This window comes from Schistocerca americana, chromosome 1, assembly GCF_021461395.2.
Source record: "Schistocerca americana isolate TAMUIC-IGC-003095 chromosome 1, iqSchAmer2.1, whole genome shotgun sequence".
In the NCBI taxonomy this organism is placed as follows: domain Eukaryota; kingdom Metazoa; phylum Arthropoda; class Insecta; order Orthoptera; family Acrididae; genus Schistocerca; species Schistocerca americana.
Genome location: NC_060119.1, coordinates 296,560,702 through 296,581,614, shown reverse-complemented (window position 1 = coordinate 296,581,614; position 20,913 = coordinate 296,560,702). Strand labels below are relative to the sequence as shown.

Here is a 20,913-nt window from a genome sequence, read left to right as displayed (position 1 = left end):
AATAACAATACTCTTAATCTAAAACAGTAATAATTTAGAACCCTAATGTAGCCAATGGACATCATTTAAGGTCACTTTTGACAATGATTCAGGAAACAATTACACCAAATTGGTGGTCACAGACTACTAGAGGCAGTGTCTGGTAGTATCTTTCAACAGAAGAACACTTATCAACGCATGGCATTTTTCTATGAACTGCATGATTGACATTAAGGGACTCCCTTCACCATCTAGATCCCCCAATTGTCCTTGAAAGAAAGCGTATGCAACCATCCTGGTTCTAATATCCAGTGCACTGAGGGCCAGCCACACATTATGTGGTAACTCACCTTAGGAGGTGATAAAATGGCTTTATGACACCTTCTCAACTGAATATTTGCAAGTATTCAGGCCCAAGAGAGTGCAGTGTCCTCCTGACAAAGGACCAGCCAAGTGTTTATACTGGCAATTTCAATTTCATTGTTCATTTCCCTTCAGTTAGTTATCACTGAAATAAAATAAAATAACCTCTTAATATATGCAGTTGCATTTCACTTACTCCTCCCCTTCTAGGTGCTCCACTTATTTTGTCATTGCCTGTATTCCAAGAAATATCACAGAACAAGAAAACTGGGTAATAATGAAACCAAGTATGGTGCTAAAAACACTGTCTGTTTGCTTATCTATCACTGGTTACATTAGACTATCATTTCATTGGTTACAGCACTCCAATCTACAAGAACAACAGGAAAAGTATTCTGGCTGGTACAGCACCTGTTCTTAACTTTAAACAACAGCTCAAAAAATTGTTGGGGGGGCTGTGTGGTGACCCCACCGGTGACAGAGGAAATGGCTGTGTGACGATCAAGATGAGGCCCCAGTTTCTTTGTCTGGATGTGGGTCAAGAATGGTGGTGGTGGTAACAAAATGAGCAGTGGACTGCTATTAAGATACCCCTGACTGAATTAGACTTTTATTCATGATAGGTATACCATATTCACTCGAATCTAAGCCACACTCGAATCTAAACCGCACCTGAAAAATGAGACTCGAAATCAAGAAAAAAAAATTTTCCCGAATCTAAGCCACACCTGAAATTTAAGACTTGAAATTCAAGGGGAGAGAAAAGTTTTAGGCTACATCTCCAAATCGAAACAAAGTTGGTCCATTGTAATATGAGACACAATTTAGGTCGAATGAATGATGATACAACTACAGTAGCTTGGTTCGAGTCGTAAGCTTAGCAGTTAAGCTTTACCAGGTAGCCATTGCTATGCGTCAGGCGCTTCGTCCATAATTATACGGGTACCCTTCCTTTTTCACGTGCTTCGTCTGGTTTGAATCGATTGCTTATTTTCCTTTGATCTGGTAAGTGCTATTCTCTTTGTTATACGTGCTTACATCACTCTAAGCTGAAAATGCATTATTGTACTGTGTCATGCATTGTATGTCGCATGCTGATAATGTGTGTTTATGACCTGTCGCCGCTCACGGCATGGCTTGCTTTTGTGTGCGCTACCGCTGCTTACAATAAAAAAGGGAGGAATTGTCTCATTAGCGAAACAATGGCAAGAGACTGCTATTTGTTGTTACTTACACTGCTGCTTTCTTTGATAATGATCAACAAGAACCAAATAATATACTGCGTATGATAGAAGATGTTCTGAACGAGAGTTCAGCTAAAATTTTTCTCTGTTTGAAAATCTTTGCAGACGCCTCTTTTGTACATTACATTCTGCACAGAAATTAGAGTCGTCTTAGATGTAAAAATCTAGTCAAATGCCGTGCTTCATTTCTGACTGTATCACTATTGGGCATAAGAATAATATGAATATAAACATGACATGAAATGTATATTCTTCCGTGTTTGCTATTGTCTCACACTAGTTTATTAGGCAGACAGGATTTAAATGAGATAGTAGCAAACACAAAAGAACACATGGCAAAATGTTTATATTCGTATTATTCTTATGGTGAAGAAAATACTGCATGTGATTCACAATTCATAAAAGTTCCTATTAGCAACCATCTCTTCTCACAGGTAAGAAAAAATTCAGAATATACAGTTGGCCATATTGACAAACATCCCAGTCAGTCATTCCAGTCGGATTTTCGTAGTACATTGAAATGCTGCTACATTCGAAGATGAACAATACGGAATTTGTATTTACTTCACTGGATAATGTATGAAAATGCAGTGGTCGAAACTCGGGGTGGAGAAAAAGGCTCGTCTTCTAACTTTTTTTTTAACTTATTTACTGACGCAGAGGTTTTGGTGCCAGTATTTATCTTTGTGCCTGCAAAGCATGCGTGTGTAGCGCTACATATATTTGACGGCATTAGTTAGTTGTGGCGGCACCTACCAACATTTTTCAGAACTTTCACTTACTTTGCACTCGATTCTAAGCCGCAGGAGATTTTTTGGATTACGAAATCCGGAAAAAAAGTGCAGCTTAGATTCGAGTAAATACGGTAATCGTATGGCCACCAATGGAGGGGAGGCCATTTAATCTTAAATGGTGTAGTGAGCTGCAGAGCTCAGCAAGCTATCAGCAGCAGGTTTATCTCGGCAGTGGGATGCTTAGGCTGTGTCACACACTATCAGCAGGATGGTATTAAATGCAGAGACCACTGATCATGGCTGATGAATGGCAGCTCCATGCTGGCTGCCAGCCCACTTCGGGCCACAGAATACTGAAAAGGGAAGTTTGATACTAAAACCGTAGCCCCCAGCATGACTGATGGCAAAATCGTGTGCCCACCCTGGCGCTGATCAGCAACGAGGTTGTCCTCAAGGGCCAGACTACAGTGACAGGATAGCAAGCCAGTTACTTTGAACACGTGTCCCACCAGGGAGGTGGCCACCCTCAAGAGGTAGACACCATGTAGGTGACTCCCCAATGTGAAGATGCCACGTAGAATGCATACAATTTTCTGAAGTATTACTTATGTGACTTTAGACTGGGAACCAAAATAAGGTAGCGTGCTCACTCGCCACCATGAATCAATACGACTTATCTTGGCTGGCTTTCCTCATATAGTCAAATCTTCTGGCCACTCTGTTGAAGCTGTAAGGTGTCCCAACTTCACTTTTCATAATTGGTGGCAGATATATTTTGCAGTGTCAACATACTGAATATGTACTCTTGCAAACTGATTATATCTTCTTGCCTCACAAAATGTGGTCACCATAATAGCAACATCTCTCTCCCTACATCACATTTCTGTTACATTGGCATGAGGCAGTTCAATGCCCCACATTATGTTGTGGCAGAACAAAATTTTTGTCAAATTGTACAAAAAGGCACTCATTGTGAAAAAGTCTGTTATACAGCACATAATAATCGATCATGCAAAAGTATTAAAAAGTTACATGATGATACAAACATAATAACAGTGGGGTCTCAGCAAATGGCTTAGTCCTAAAATTTTCATATGCAAAATTATGCAACTCGAGACAAAAAAAAATTACTTTTAGATGTTCAGCCACACACTACTTGAAACACCATATACAAATTTCCTAAGCATCTAGATGGGATAACGAACAGGCTGCAATGTTACATGGATTTAAGTAAACCAAACAGCTCAGTTCTGTTTGCTCTGAATATAGAAATCTCTATCAGTGTGTTTACTTGCAGACAGGATTGCTAGCATACTTAAAAGTATGATGACACAACCTTCTGGGATGCTCCACAGTAAAAAAGACGTGTTTTACTGAACTGGCACTTGCAGTAACATAATTATGCAAATCCAATAACCATCATTTAGCAGAAGTCTCTTCACATCAGATCTTACAGTTCTAAAACACACGAATACGTGTACTACTTAACAGTATACATTGTCAGTGGTGTCAATCTGGAATGAACTACGAAATTCACAATCCCAATACTAGAAGTAAAAGTAATTTATAGAGTATTTGGACACAATTCACATAATGGAACAAAGTATTATACTCTGGTGACAAACGTTCACCACATAAATGCAAATTCAGTATTCACGAACACGGTAAAATTACACATTATTATCTACTCTGTCTATAATTTATCAGGATAATTCCAGTTAACAGGTTTTAAATTTCGCAGCATACAGAATGCTGACAGCATTCTCTATAAACCAGTGAAGTTACATAAATGCCTAGTGTGAAGCAGTAATTAAAACAGCAGCTAAAAGTTTCAGAAGAGCAGCGTTTTCCTTTTACTTTCAAAGTAGCTGTTTTTACATTAATTGACAATTAATTTCTGTATGTAACAATGTGACTATATTGGCACCAACTTTAATTTATTGTCCAGTATATTTTATTGAAGCAGCTTGCAGTTGTTGATTTTTCCTATAAATGTATAGCATCATATCATCATCTGTGTAGTAACATGAGTACATTTCAACGTTTGCTCTCTGAGCATCTGTACAATTTCATGTTTTGTAGAGATTGTTCAAAGAAACAACAATGGTAAACTAAGTCCAGTTGTAACACTAGGAGTAGTAGTCAAAAATCAACTAATTTCCAACTAGTAGGTGAAGTGAAAAGTAATAGGTAACACACAAAAAATTCCAATATTAGCTGTAGTGCTTAAGTGATCAATCCATTACAATTTTCAGTATAAATTATGCTTTAGTATATTTTGCAACTCAGTCACAACCCCAATGTAATTCCTGATTAAATGTTTCTTCATACTGATTTTGTTTAGTGAAGGAAGTAGGGAAATGCAGAAGCATCCGATTCCACCCGTCTGCTTTGACCCATGATACACAAATATGGCAGAAACAACCATACACCACGACTCCAATATAGTGCCTATGACGTCATTAGGTAAACTTGATAAACACGAAAATACATCAAAAACCAACACACACACATGTTCCACAAAAGACCTAATGACACTAACGAGACAAGTGTGGAAAATTGGGGGTTTTTGGGTGGGGACAAAGTAAATATAAACTTTATAAACAAATTTAGACACACACTCCCATACCACACCACACAAAACAACGAAAAAACCGACAACAAAAAACTTCCCAAATTCCACTAAACACAATATCCTCTGGAATCGGACTTCCCTTGACCTATATATCTCAACAGCAGCTCGCGATCCCACAAATTGGAATCGACCACTTCCCTTGACCTATATAGCTCAACAGCAACTCCCTATACCTGACCACCCACAGCCACAACCACAAATTAGAATCTAACCCTTCCCTTGACCTATATAGCTAAACAGTAACTCCCCATACCAGAACACTCACAGCCACAGCCACACATTGTAATGGAACACTTCCCTCGACCCCAACACACAACAAATACACTAAGAACAAAAAAAAATAAAAACTTACCACTACAAAGTTCCGGCGCCGCAACACAGGTCGGCCACACACACACACACACACACACACACACACACAAAAAACCACAAACCAACGAAAAAATACACAACCAAAAGAAAGACCCAACCCACCCACACCCCACCCCCCAAACCCAACCTCCCCCCCTCACCCCAAAATAAAATACCCATAAACAAAAGCCAAACGCAAATTAATAATAATAAAAAATATCTGAATCACACACTACAACTCAACAAAAACTGCAACAAAATAGATCCTCCACAACTAAATCACAAACCAACAACCCCCCCCCCCCTCCCCCCATCACAAACAGTACCAACAACCAAACCCCACTCCCCTGGGCCACAGCCACCAATCCAAACCACCCTAACTAACCACCTTCGGCCTGTACATCTTACTAAGAGCCCTTAAAAAACCAATAGCCCTCAGGGACACTCTTCTGCCAACAGTACTCATCTAAATCAGACTGGAGGTTGGAAAAGCACCTCTTACCCCTCCCAAGAACTGACTTAACGGCCCCCACATCCCCTCTATAGTATTCGTACAAGCCCCCGTTTCATAATTTTTAAACTCTAAACTATGGTTAACAAATAATGATTGTACCCCCTCTCACCCAACCCCCTATAAGAAGAAAAAACATCTGAAACTACAGTGGAACCTGGTTCTATAAACGCCTCAATTAACCCCACTAATGCCGCCTTAGACCGCCCCTCCACAACCCTGAAAACACATTCCGAACACCCACCCCCGGTACAACAGCTCCCCACACCCAGAGAAGAACCACAGACTTACCCCTGCCATTCTCCCTTTTCCCAAACTGCGACTCGTCCACCTCCACCACAACCCCAGGCCCATCCAACTTACCCCTGTACTTAATAAACTCAGAACATACTTCACGGCAAAATGAAAACCAGTCAAGCACACTCCTCTCACTCATGCCAGTCTCATGTGCGCAAAAACTTTGAGAGGATCTATAACAAAAGTAATATGTCAACAACACAATCTCGCGCATGCCCAACCTAGACTTCTCAAACCAGGAACTGTGACGTATGGAGCACCATAAGTTATCCCTACGGCATCGTCACATATAACCGTCCCTGGTCTGAGACGCCGGAACTTCTGCCAATGTCATTTCCTTCCGACAGACAGCACGCTTGACCACCTCTGCAATCAACCCAAAAAGCTGCAGAGATTTGATCAGCTCCAAATGAGTTGCGCCAACTCTTTATCGGTCATATCTATACCTAACAAGACCAACAACAAATTCATTTACTCACATTAACATACGACCTATAGCGAACAGCACTACAATAACTTTCACACAAAACCACCAAATTGTTAACTAACTGAAACCAATTCTGCTTGAAACACAGCCAAAATGCGAACCAGCCACGATAATCAGTAAGACCAAACTGAACCCATTACACCACACAACATGAAACCCTAAACACATACCAGAGGGCACCACAAACCGCAACACGACACCTACAAACATGCCACACTCACAAACCAAACTCCGCGCCGTCATGACATCACACACCCCAACAGCCTTACGTCACGGGTCAAAGCCAACGGGTGGGATCGGACACTTCGGTCGACCCAGAAGTAATATTCAAAGTTACAACCAAGAGATTGAAAATCACACACTTTCACGATTAAGAAACTACACTCTGCATCAACTAAGAAAACCAAGCGCAAAGCATCTAATTCAAATGTATAAAAGATTCAGCATGGACTTTATCATTATCATCTGACTCTTATCTTCAACATTGCTGTTTCCCGGCATTTATAGGAGCAAAATGTTGCATGGATAAAAATGATAAATATCAAACTATGCAGAAATTCAAATTTCTATAAATAAAAAATGTTGTATAACAATACAATGCAACAATGATAAAATAACAATGTTTACCTGTGCAGCATCAGCCTTCTTTAACCGTCTTCCTTTTGTAGCATACACTAAAGCTCTGTGGACATATCGCACTGCTACAGAGTAACAATTCCTCCTTCGCCCACGGAAATGCTGTGATTACATTTAAAGAATTAAATTGTTAATTATGCAGAGAACTTTAATAAAGCAAAGAAAACCAACTGCATTTTACATAATTCATGTATTATATGTGTACATAATATGTAGCATAATATTCATCAGAGATTTGTTTATTATGTGGTAAAGCTTTTCTTAATTTAAGTCCCAGTTCTAGTTATTAATAATGAGAAGTGTAGCAAATCTGGAACAAACATATGCCTCAGGCTATACTACACACCAAGCTATTAACACAATGGAGATTTTGCAGGAAGACACTATCACACACTAATCAGTAACTGGCTTTGCATTTCCAGTATTAGTTTTATTTCCTGCTATTTACTCACAATTGCCAGCATAGTCTTGCATCAATTTTGTTTGGCTGGGTCACCTCTCAGATATGAACAAGAAGAAATGAATGACATTACGTAAGATCTCTTTGCATTTCATGACTGGAATTTATAATCACAAACATTATTTTTGAACATCCATTTAGTCTACATCATGCTGAAGCTTGATTGGTTGGTTAGGGGGTTAAGGTACTCAACAGTGAGGTCACGGGGCCTGTCCCTCCCATAGCTCTCCCATGCCCTATCCATTATAGTCAAAGTGTTAAAGATGGAAACAGTGCCTACTATCTGGATGAAAGCATAAAAACGTCTTTGACAGTTCTTTTGTTGTCAGCTAGTATCAAGGTAAGGAATTCTTCAGGTCTCTTCTTCATTGAAGTGCTATCCCAAAACATAAAATAGGCTGCAGCAAAGGGATAACCACACTGATAAGCAATAAAAATACAGGAAAGGGGGGATAACAAAGGAAGCTGGCTGAGGAAGAAGAATTTAGGGTCCCCCACCCCAGCACGCGGAAGAGATGGCCCCACTCCAACTGCCCTGCCCCTTCCCCAAAAGCAGTTTACAATGTTGTATCTGAGAAAAAAAAAACACACTCTCGGAGAATATGAAGAGTTATGTCAACTGTCCACACATCATCCACCAACATTAGAGGCAAACAATCTGAAAGACAATGGTTACCACGGCCATGGACAGTCAGAAGGGGAGAGCAATCCACCAGAATGTGAGCTAATGTCTGAAGTGCCACAACTACAATATGAGACTAGCTCATCTCATAAGATGTGACCAACGTGGAGACAACATACGACAGTTGATTAATCCAGGGGATTGGGGGGGGGGGGGGGGAGACCAAGGGACGCAACGCTATACAGCAATTGTCCCCTTGATAGTGCAGAGTTTAGAGGAGGCAGAAGCCCATTAGATGTTGGTCCATCTCTGTGCGAAGAGATGTTCCATTTGTGCCCTAAAGTCTGCATCTGGGACCATCAAAGCAAATGTTGGGCATGTAAGCACTCCAGTAGCCAACCTATTCGCCACTCCTGTAGCCAACTTGTTGGCCAGTTCACTCCTACAATATCCAAAGACTTGGGATAGAGAGGAAGACAACTAAGCAGACAGAATGATCCAGGATCAGAGAGAAGACCATGAATAGCAGATACCACAGTGAGACAAGAGTGAAATCAATCAATAGCCTGAAGATTGCTCATTGAGTCACTACAAAAAAGTAGAATACAGCTGAGGGAGGTCTATTTAATAAAATGTAGGGCTATGTTAATGGCTACAATTCCATCATAACATTACACATTCTCAACAGCAAATGATGTTGCAGACAGGTGGAAGATGTAAAAACCTACAATGTCCTCTCTCTGGTTTGATAGGATCAGTGCAAATGAGGGTAAACACCCTGACACCACCAAAGAACTCGGAAGCAGAGGCCAAAATGTAATGGGGCAAGGTCCGTGAAACAATCAGTCCTAATTTATGATCTGGGTATTAACCAAAAGGAAGGGGAAGGGGAAGGGGGAGGGGTAGGCAGGATGCACAGGTCCCAGCAACCTCGGCACATCGCAATTGGTAATGCCACCAGAGGCGAATGTCAGAAGTTGCTTTCCCTTGTATGCAAAAAGTATTTGAGAAGTTGAGTGATTAGAAAATTGTTGGATGGTGATTGCATAAGTGAGCAAGAAATGGCAGCACTGGAACTGAAGAACTGAGATCCTGGCTTCAGAGAGGAGACTGTCTACGGGACTACTGAAGGCAGCTGTGACCAGTCTAATTCCACAATAATGCACCGGGTCAAATTATTCTTTAAATGTAGTGACAGTTTAGTAGCTACAAGTATTATCATGCTGCTGGGCTGCATATGACAGTAGTCCTTTGCAATTATAATATATATCCTAGTTTCCCATTATCCTCTTTTCAGTCTTAATTTTTGTAATTTGATGTACAACTAATAATGCATTTAATATCAGCTGTTAAAAATTCTTTTTGTACAGAGTCTCTTTGAAGGTCATCTCGTGCATTCAAATTCAAACGGGTTTGAAATGTAAGTTTTGCCTTTATCAATAGAAAGCAGTTCCTTTTACTAATTTTTATGTAAATGAAGTTAAGTAATTTATCTAGGTTCAATAAGTACTGGTATTTTGTTGATATTCCTATTATCTGGCAATACAGTACTCTCATAAATGCCATCTAGATACAAAAATTGTGGTTTTTTTTTTTTGACACACTGTACTGCCTGAGAACAGAAGTGTAAAGATACTTATGACTCAAATCTGATCATGGGGCAATCTGTAATGTGTCATGGGAAGTTAAATGAAATACAAATTTTGGAGACCAGTACAAGAGTAAAATCATTAACTTCAAACCCAAAAGTGCTGTTGAACCATAAATCTGACAACCATAGTCCAGGTGGGATGACACCAGGGTACAGCAAAAAATGAAGTCGAGTGGTATAATCCACACCACAAGAGCTGTGGGCAAGGAAGTGGAGAGAGTTAAGGCTTCAAATGTAGCTAATCTTTAATTGATGAAGATGGGGTGCACATGTCAGACATTTTAAGAAAGAGAAGTCCCAAAAACTGGGACTATGAAACAAGAGTTCCAAGTGTGGTGCAACCAGAAATATGGTGCCATGGAGTTGACCTTCAGCTGAGGCTACAGATTAAGAGCTACACCAAATGCAAATTTTATCAACATACAAGCCCAGGTATAACTAACCCAGAGTGAAACACTCAGCACAGAGATCTTCTGATTAACTGTTGCAATGTCTTTGGTCCACCTTGGGACCAGCCAACAGCAGAGGTGGCCTGCAGAAAGCAGAACAGCACTAGTTGAGGCATGGGTGATCATGTCAGATGTCTCTCACGACTCCTATACCATACAATGGAGGGGACATAGGTCACAGCGGAAGTATGCAACTGCCAACTGGCTCTTCAATGAGCACAACATGGTAACTGGCCCTTCAGATGGTGAGACGAAAGTGACAATCACCAGAAAGTGATCTCTGTCGTACAGGTCACCTTGGGGCAAAGCCACAAGACTGAGGGAAGAGACTGTACAGTTGATAGCCAAAAATATGCCATGGTTGTAAATAAGAGTACCATCATTGAGGAAAGACAGATCAAAATCAGAAAGAAGCTGGTTAATATGAAGGGACCCTACCATATGATGCGGTTCTTCCCCACAAGGGGTGGTGTGCACTGAAATCTCCAGGTAGGAAGAACGTGGGGCCAGGGAGTTCTTGGATTAAGGTGGTCATTTCCAGGTCTTCAAGTGCAGCCTGCCTGGTAATAAATGAATTGTGAATGGTTGGGATGTTCACTGTCAAACTGCTATTGCTTCGAACTATTATAGAAGGTAATCCACTCACTAGTATCTGTGCAAACCTACATACAGACCCTTTTGATAACCCCCTCGAGAACAGTACAGCTCAGCCACAATGCACAGTAACCTTGAAGAGTTGGAGAATGGTTGTCAGTGAAATGTGTTGGAGAGAACACAGATCATGTAACAGAAGAAAATTAGTTGTTGTTCACAGAGACATGTCAGTAAAATCGCTGAATTATCACGTAAAAGCTATCCTTGTTGGGACAGCTTACACCCCAGGACCACTATCATAACTATCGGCTGTCAGCTTGGAGTCCAACACCATGGGAAGGTAGGAGGGGGGGGGAGGGATGCCTCTGGGGTCACTTTCTGACTTGCCATCCAGCTGGATGTGGGAATGGTTTCTGATGATGGTGCCCATGGAAAAACAAGAGGTGAGGCCTGTTGCCCAGGGCCTGTCACTCCCACAGTCTAATTTACAACCTCTGACAATGAAGTTCGGTGAATAGTCCTGTAACATTAACATAGATGAACTATGAACTACAGTTACCTTACTGTCCTTTGAAATAGTCACCTCCCATAACTATGCAGCATTGAGCTCTGTGATACATGTCCTGGAATCTTTGCATGAAGTCTTCCTTTGGAATGGTGTTCAAAAGCGAAGTCACGTTTCATTGGATGTCAGGAATATCATCATATCTCTATCCTTTCAACGTGAGTTTGAGTCGAGGAATAGGAAGAAGTCTGGAGGATTCAGATCCGGCGAGTATGGTGGATTTTCAAGTTGCACCACCCCCTTTTTTGCCAGGAACTGTTTGACGATATTGGCTTTGTGTGAGCGAGCCTCGTTGTGAACAAAAAACCAGGAACTTTGTTGTGCTTACTTTCGTTGTACCCTGAGTAGACATTGCACGAAACGGGTCAAAATTTCAACATACCATGCAGTGTAAAGTCTTGTTCCCTCAGGTATAAATTCTTTGTGGATAATGCGTTGACTACCAAAAAAGGTTATAAGCATCGTTTTGAGGCGTGATTTTTGGCTCTGACATTTTTCCGACAAGGGAGTCTCTGAGAATGCCATTCCATGATTTGCCGTTTCATTTCAGGGTCATACCAGAGACATCAGGTTTCATCCTCAGTGACAATATGATTCAAGAAATTGGGTGTAGCATCCACCGTTTCGACAAAATCCTGTGAAGTCTCTAAACGTGCCTGCTTCCAATCGTCAGTGCACAATTAATCGATGGTCATTCTTAATTAATGTCCTCACTTTCTCAGTGTTTTCTTCACTGAGGGTGGTTGCCAGTCGTCCACCACGGGGATTGTCAGAAACACTTTCCCGGCCTCCCCAAAAACGGGCGAACCACTTGTACACACACACTTCATGGACAGTGCTTAATCCCCCCCAAAAACGGGAGAACCACTCATACACACACACACTTCACTTCATGGACAGTGCTTGGCCCCCAGACACATGTACCAGCATTGCATGTGTCTCTCTCAGTGTCTTGCCAAGCTTAAAACAAAACTTTAAATTGATCCTTTGCATATTCATTGTCCTGTTCTCAGTTCAGAACCAATGCACTAAACAAGCTCTTCATCCAACAGGTCTAACATGGAACACACACGATGCTCACGTGAACTATGGTGGGAGCAGGTTGTCAATACCGGCCGCTATGCGGGTGCAGCATTGTGAGTCACCAGTGTTGCCCAGTAGACCGTTCTGACTTCATTCACTGAACTTTATTGTCAGAGTTTGTATCTGCACTGCTATCAAAGGTCGACTGTGAGGGAGTAAGTATGCCAGGTACTGACATACCAACCTGGACAAAAGCAGGATATGAAGGATCATATTTGTTTTGAGCTTCGGAATATGAGATGCATTCAAAGATCTTCAGTTTCTGCATTCCTTAATTACGGTATCACAATTTGGGAATCAGGGAGGGTACTCATTCCTGCTGTTGACACAGGAAGGTGGTAGCACACATGGTGAATTTTTGAAAGCTGCCTGACCACAATCTCCACCGGTTGGGATGTATGTATACTACAAAGATATATGCCCAAAGTACTGGCATTTAAAGTATTGTGTTGGGGACGGGAAATACAGCTTCCCACTGCAGCAATAAACCATGATATTGACCACCTCTGGAAGCAAATCCCTCTCAAAAGCAAGGATGAATGCTCTGTTGTCAATCGCATTGTTTTGCAAGCCTCAACAAGCACAACGCTCATATCGGATCCCTTGTTCCTCTAAGTGTTTGCAGAGTTCACGCATTTGCAGCATTAGGTCCCAACATAAAATTAAACCCTACATCATGGTTATTGTAACAGGTACATCACTTAGTTGTTTGCCAGCAAGTAATAGCCAGAACTGGTTAGGCTCTGACATATTATTAAGATTGAACCACTTCGCAATTCAGTGCGGGAAGTGTGTTCACCAAATACATTTTCAGTATCTCCACAAAAAACATTGGATTAGTAGAGAGAAAGACTGTCCATCTGTCTGAGTGCAAACCAGGAACTGAGGGCTGTGTCTGCATGTTACCTGGCTTTGCTTTCCTCCCATGGCATGGCCAAGTAGGAAAAGTTACTAGGTCTTAATGATCTGCAGTGAATTGTGGTCTGTCTGGAGTGTAGTGATCACTTGTTGACAACTTTGGCCTTTTCATGATGCTAGGTATCAGCCACGATTCTGCCCTACTCCAAACAAGGGCTCTCCCCACGAGCACCCCTTCAGCCAGAGCAAAGGCCACCTGGCTTTACACCCAGAGCATGATTCCCATTGCCCACAAATGGCCAGGCAACTACTACCCAGCATCCACAGGGAGGAGACAGCTCTGACACCAATTTGCGATCCCTCAGGTTCAGGGCGGTAAGATAGTATGGGTACCTGACGACACCCCACATGGGCTGGCTACCGTAAGGTATTGGGTGAACTTCCACTTCTGACGCATATGTCTAAAAAAAAACTGAAATGGTGGACGTCAAATCCAGGTGTGGGAACTGAACGTATATTTTAATCGAAATATGTGATGTAAAATAAAGGAACAAAATGGGAGAAACCATACTCTGCATCCTACGAGAAAGCTGGGTCATCAGCAGGGAATCTGTCCTAGATAACAGTTTTGAGAAAGATGCAGCCAGAGAATGAAACTGCAGCACAAGAAAGGAACAAGTACTGCAATAGCCCGAGGGGCCAATGCCCACCACAGACATACTTACAAATGAGCTGTGAGTGCCCTGAGGGACATATACTGAAATTTTCTATAGGTTCATTGTTAGACACAAAACATTTCTATAGTGTGTTAGAAACAACGCCACAACCACCACAGTAGTATATGTGTGTATGTGCCTCCTTGCTCCTCAGATAATGAACAGAAACAACATAAGACGAGAAGAAAAAAATTATTCAATTTTAGGGAGCTGAAAATTTAATTGTAATGGAAAACAATAGCAGAAAAAAATAATAGAACATGAACTGGCGAAAAGGATTAAAGGAAGTCACTTGGTAGAACATTTCACAGAGCACAATAATTATTTAATCATTACTAATACATGGTTTAAGAAACATGAAAGATGGTTGTATACCTGAAAGAGATCTGGAGACACTGAAAGGTTTCACACAAATTATATAATGGCATGAAGGGGGTTTCATGGTCAGGCTTTAAACTGCAAAACATTTCCAGGAGCACATGTTGTCTGACCACTATTTACTGGTTGTTGACTGCAGACTGAAGCTAAGGAAATTCCAGAGACGAGGGTCACCCAGAAAATAATGCACCATGTAATATTCCTTTAACAGTTATTTATGGAATGCAGTGGCTTGTACACACAAGAGTGATGTTTCTTCTACACTCCTGTTCTACTGCCCTTCCTCCAATGAAACACAATGGCATGTGCGCTCTGTCGCTACAACTCCTTGTTGAGATCATGAAGACATTTCTTCACTGTGTGGATTCACCACGTCATTCTCAAAATGTCTTCAATGAATGGTAATCTTCAATGGTCCAAAGAAGTGGAAGTCAGAGAGCTAGGTCAGGACTATAGTGTGGATGGGGCAACACTGTCCAACCCTGTTCTGTGATGTGTTTCGAATTCCTCACACTTGCGTGAGGATCCTGAGTCTGATTAATGTGGTCACATATGCTTCAGAATTAATTATGCTGCCTCTTGACATCACATCAATGAGTATGACACCCTCACAGTTCCGGGACACAGTGCTCTTGACCTTACCCGCAGAAGCAGTTGCTTTGAATTTTTTTGTCTGTGGAGACTGAGGATTATGCCATCCCATTGACTGTTGTTTTGGTTTGGGCTCAAAATGCTTAACTCAGGTTTCATAGCTGTAAATCTGGGACAAGGTGGCTCCCCCTCAGCTTCAATTCATTGCAACAACTCTTAAGATTTTTTTTTTTTTTTTTTTTTTTAAGAGAGAGATTTGTCTTCCACCGTACAATAGTGTGGACAGCATCGTGCATACACTTTTGAGTAATCAAGAGCATGGCTGATTGCATACACGCTTCCTTTGCTGATTAGCAGCTTGAGCACCAACAGCCAAGTCATTACGCCTACGCATCAGTTCTTGTGAACAAGCACATCAGCAAGATGCATTTTGTCAGGCATGACAGTAATGGATGGTCTCCCTGATTGCTGGAAATCACAAAGCTACACCATACCATCTTCTGATGGCCCACCATCTGTGGCCAGTGACAAAGTACTTCTGTTGATAAACTGCACACAAATATTTGTGAATGTTCCCAATAGTTTCTTTTTCCATGGTGAGAAATTCAATGAGTAGATACTGCTTCTATCATATATAACTTATATAACCCATTTTGAAACACTGCCACATCTATGCTACCTGTTTTGAGGAAATAGAAAATTTGTGTGTGCACTCCAGAACTTTCAAATAACATGTACCTATAATTTTGTATTGTTGGGCCATGACAAAAAAAAGTGGTGCATTACTTTCTGGATGACCCTTGTAGAAATAAAATTATGGAGATGGATACTGGATAAGCTGAAATACCGGACGGTGATTTCAAAGGGAGCACTAGGCAACTACTGAGAGAAACAGGAGAAATTAATGCAACAGAAGATGGATCAGTAACTTTCTAAGAAGAAAGAACTGAAGGCAAAATGAGTGGATCCCACGGAAATCCTTGAATTTAAACAATGAAAGAAATAAAAACACAGGAACTGAATTAATGAGAAAGACGTCTAAAACATGAGACAAAGTGCGAAATGAAGAAGTAAGAATGGCTGAAATGAAAAAATACAAAGCTGTATAAGTATGTAAAACTATGGGAAAGACAGCTCAGATATAGGGAAATTAAAAAAACCTCTGGAGAAAAGAGAAGCAACTGTATGAACATCAAAAGTTCAGATGTCGACCCAGTACTAAGGTGAGAAGGGATGAGTCAATGGAACCTACCTACAGTGGTTGTCGGTTTTGTTGTATGACAAAATAATTTGTAGCATGTGATGTTATACATGCTCAAACAGTAGAAGAATACAACACTGAAAGCATACTTTTGTTTGCATCTATATTATTTTCTGGAATCAGGGTCATGGTGACAAGACTGATCTGTAGCACACACTGTTAAGTTAGGTTAGATGATAAAATTTGGTTGAGTTTGTGAAGACAACGAATACAAATATGAAGTCTTAGTTGTGGTAACATATTGATGTGCAACATTGATTGAGAACTAGGTCTTACCGGAAGGTGACTGTGATGGCAAAATCTTATCAAAGGCTTCAGTTAAAAACTGAAGGGAAGGCTGAAAAGTGGAATGAATACATAAATGGGTTATACACGAAGAGAAACTGCAAGATATTAGGGAAACGGAAGAGAAAGTAGATGAAGGTGTGATGGGAGAGACAATACCGAGAGAAAATCTGACAGAGCACTGAAAGACCCAAGTTGATGACATTTCAGAGATCTTTGGAAAGCCATCCATGACCGAACTATTCCACTTGTTATGCAAGATGTATGAGACAGGAAAATACCTACAGAATTAAAACAGAATGTTGTAATTACAATTCCAAAGCAGGTAGGTGCTGATAGGGGTTAATATTATAGACCCTTCAATTTAACAAGTTGTTGTCTCAGAACACAAAGACTGATTATTTACAGAAGAATGTAAAAACTACTATAAGTGAACCTCAAAGAAGATCATTTTGGGTTTTGGAGGAAAGTAGGAACACTTACTATGACTTATCTCAAAAGAGTGCAGAAAGACAAATTTACAAAAAGGTTTTGATAATGCTAATTGTAACACACTATTTGAAATCCTGAACCTAAATAAGACAGGGCTATATCTTTCCCCAGTGTTATTTAAGCGGTACACTAAACAAACCAAGGAGAAACTTGGAGAGGAAAATGGTAGCAGAGAATTTGCAAGAGCAGCCGAAGAGAACAAAGAAAAGTAAAACAAAGGTAATGGAATGTAGTCAAATTAGATCAGGTGATGCTGAGGGAAGGAAGTCTTGTACAAAAGTGAAATGCAGACAATGTTGAATAAACTCTAGCATACAATTCCACCTGTCAGCTGCAACCAGTGATTTAACATCAGATCCAAAGACACAACAGAAACAAGATTTTGAAAATAGCAGCCAATACTTGTCCGTGTTTCCATGGAGCTGAAGGGTAATAACGAAATATAGAATTGCAGGAATCCTTAATAATATACAAACTTGTGGGACAACTGCAGGAAAGCAGGTGGAGAGAAGCTAATTTGTAATTTAAGAACCTCAGAAGCACAGTATGGCAAAATACAGGAAACCCAACCGACAGGAACATGGTGTAGCTAAAATTAACAAAACATGGTACCAGCAACTTTAGCTATACAGCTAAAGTAGACAGAGCGATACAGAAAAAAATATATCACATAAAGAAACCTAATAAAAATCCAGAAAAATAATGCCACATGGATTAAGTCATAGCAATAAATAATACATAAATCCTGCACAAAACCATGCTAAATTCAGAAACAAAGACCATCTACATATTTGTGAAAGAAAGATTATAAATGTGATTACTGCTGTGCTCATCGGTTCCCGCCTAATCACACTTCTGGAAATCTTGGCATATTTGAGAATAATCCACACAGTATATACTCATTACCAAAACAACCACATTTAATAACGTTAAGAAACGAGACAATAGAAATAATTAACCATCCAAACAGTAAGTGTCTATGAAAAATAGTAAATACCTAGATATTAAATACAACAGAAACACACATACAATGATTATTTGTAATCCATAGAAAATTGAGTTCTATCCTTCCTGTAATTCAATAATGAGAGTCATTTAGCGTATGAACAGTGTGTCACACACAATATAAACTAAATGGCAGAAGGTACACAAGATGCAGAGTGTTAAACAAGTAAAACATGAAGTAGAGAATGAAGGTTTAAGTAGTTTACTGTTCTCTCAGAGCTAGAACATGTGCGAGGGAATGGAAGAAAAGAGGCACGTGTGGACTTTCCTGACATTCAAATGAAGTAATTAAAAAACATTTGTGAGAGAGTAGCTGGTTGATTTTCGAACATCATTTCAATTGAATAGTTCACCTGTGGCTACATGACCCGCTGTGGATTTTACAGTATTTCTACCATTAGTGGATAAGCGTATAAGCAGTCACACGTTGGAGATATTGAATTAACACCATAAATGTGTACTAATGCCAAAACATGATTCATAAAAAATACAAAACTCTTAGGAAACAAATATTTAGTACACAGGTATATAGGATGAAAATTATGGGCCTATGAACTCTCATGTAACTAACATTTTGCACTCACTATCCCTGGTCATTCAAGCGGACAGGAAGGATAGTGCTGAACGTCCTCTACGCGAGACTTGCTAACTGTTGGTGGCGGATCTGGTACTTAATGAGTTGCACCACAAAATGAAAATTTAATTCATTTGACGCCATCCGTAAATGAAATAGACCACCTGCGGCCTTTATTTCACTTCCGGCTGTTTCTCCCACATAAATGTTCTTACAGTCATCATGAAGTGATATCCAACTCGTCGCGTCTTTGAAACTGTCCAGCCACTCATTCGAAGTTGAATGAATATCATAATCATTTTTTCTCGATCAAAATTACGTAACAGAAAGAGAACTGGTAAACTACAATAAATCTGACAATGAAATGACGACTAGCTGAAGACAGGAGAAATAATCACCACGAAAGAAGAACGTCGTTAAGTTATTATAGCAAATAAGGCTACAAGATAATAATTCAGTTGTCCGAAGCTTCATAGAGCCAACTTGTTCGTCTGAACGAAACAAACGAGAAGTTATGATAACGTAGTGCACACGTTACGCACAATTACACAAAAGCCGATGAACAACACAAAAAAGAAAGGGAGGAAGCTTTCTTACAGCAGCCAATTTAAAAATTCTTCTTTTTCGCCAGAATTCATCTGGTCCTCTGTTTCTAGCTAGCAAAATAGTATTCAAGAAGACCATTGCACCCACAAATATATTTTCGACGGAGGACGCAAGTACTGCGCTAGCAGCTTGTTTAATGTTTACTACGCTCACAGTAGTGCCAACTCGCGACACTTCGCCTCGGTTTTGTTGCACAGACGTCTAAGGCTAGCGAAATGAGGGATGCTCAACTACCGGACCTACCGATAGATGGCTCTAGCGCCAAGCTACCATGATCCTTTGGGAGTCCAGGTGTCTCGGGTCACGCTCAACTACAGGATCAAACGATAGATGACTTCATGACTATGTGAAAAGAGTTTTACCAGCCTTCAAGCGCGTGCATCCCATGTCAAATTGGTCCACGAAACACCATCTCGTTACCAGTGTGTTGTGTGTTTCCAAAGTTTTTGTGATTCACATAATTTAAACATGCATGTTAAGGCCCATGAGAATGAAACTTGCAAATATACATGCCCAGTTTGTGTGTGCAAAATCGATAAGAAGGGTGCTCCAGAATATTTTTTGCAACACGGTTTTCCCATGGAAATGGAGACTTCAAAATTTAGTAATAGTGCAACGTTCGAACAGTGGAAGACAAAACTTGAAAGAAAAGGAAACTAATTCCAAGTTTATTAAGCAACGTGGTCAAAAAACTGATCAACAGGACATTATAGTAAATGAATACTGTTGCCACTGGAGTGGTGTTTTCACATCAAAGAGCCAAGGTGTTCGTGCAGTAAAGGTCCGAGGCTCCAGTAAAACTGATGCTTATTGTCAAGCAGCAATAATGAGACAGACATTAACCAGTGGGGAGATTATTGTAAATTTACGGAAATTCATGTAGGGCATAAGAGAGAAGTTGGCAGGCAGTCGCTGACAAGAAGAAAAGAAAGACTTTGCTTCTAAGATTGCAATGGGGGTACCGCTAGAAGACATTCTCGACGAGATAGTGGCTAGTATTGAAGGTACGTTGTGCAGGAGAGACTTAACTAGAAGGAAAGACCTGCACAACTTCATTCAGATGTACAATTAGAACAATGACAGTGTGTTGAATAGTGAAGACTGCATTAGTGTAGATTAATGGGTGGCACATATGGAAACCAATTCAAATTTTGTTAAGTTGTATAAGCCACAAGGCAGCGTACTGCCTGAGTTCCGTCAGCTTGACAAAAATGATTTTTGTTTGATTTTGTCATATGACAGTCGTATTGAGTTACTAAAAAAATACGGCAACGATGTGATTTGCGTTGACGGTGCACATGGTACAAACAGCTACAATTTCCAGCTGTATACTTTATTAGTGTTGGACGATTTACGGGAAGGCTTTCCATGTGCCTTCATGATATCTAGCGGGGGAGAGACAGTAGCCATGCAAATTTACTTTCGCACCATAGTAAGTGATTAAGTGAGGAATCCATAAACCCGAAGTGGTTCATGTCGGACACAG

The 20,913-nt window shown here is 40.5% G+C and overlaps 1 protein-coding gene across 1 annotated transcript in view; it reads right to left on the bottom strand.

Moving 5' to 3' along the window:
- Positions 1–19,616, bottom strand: part of LOC124595083 (39S ribosomal protein L20, mitochondrial) — a 31,580-nt gene extending 11,964 nt beyond the window's left edge. Inside the window, exons 1-2 of the mRNA XM_047133671.1 lie at positions 19,419–19,616; positions 7,229–7,339 (exon numbers count right to left, since the gene is read on the bottom strand). Of these exons, the coding sequence (XP_046989627.1) occupies positions 7,229–7,339; positions 19,419–19,505 (198 nt within the window). The 5' untranslated portion in view covers positions 19,506–19,616. The remainder of the gene's footprint in view (positions 1–7,228; positions 7,340–19,418) is intronic.
- Positions 19,617–20,913: the final 1,297 nt, after the last annotated feature.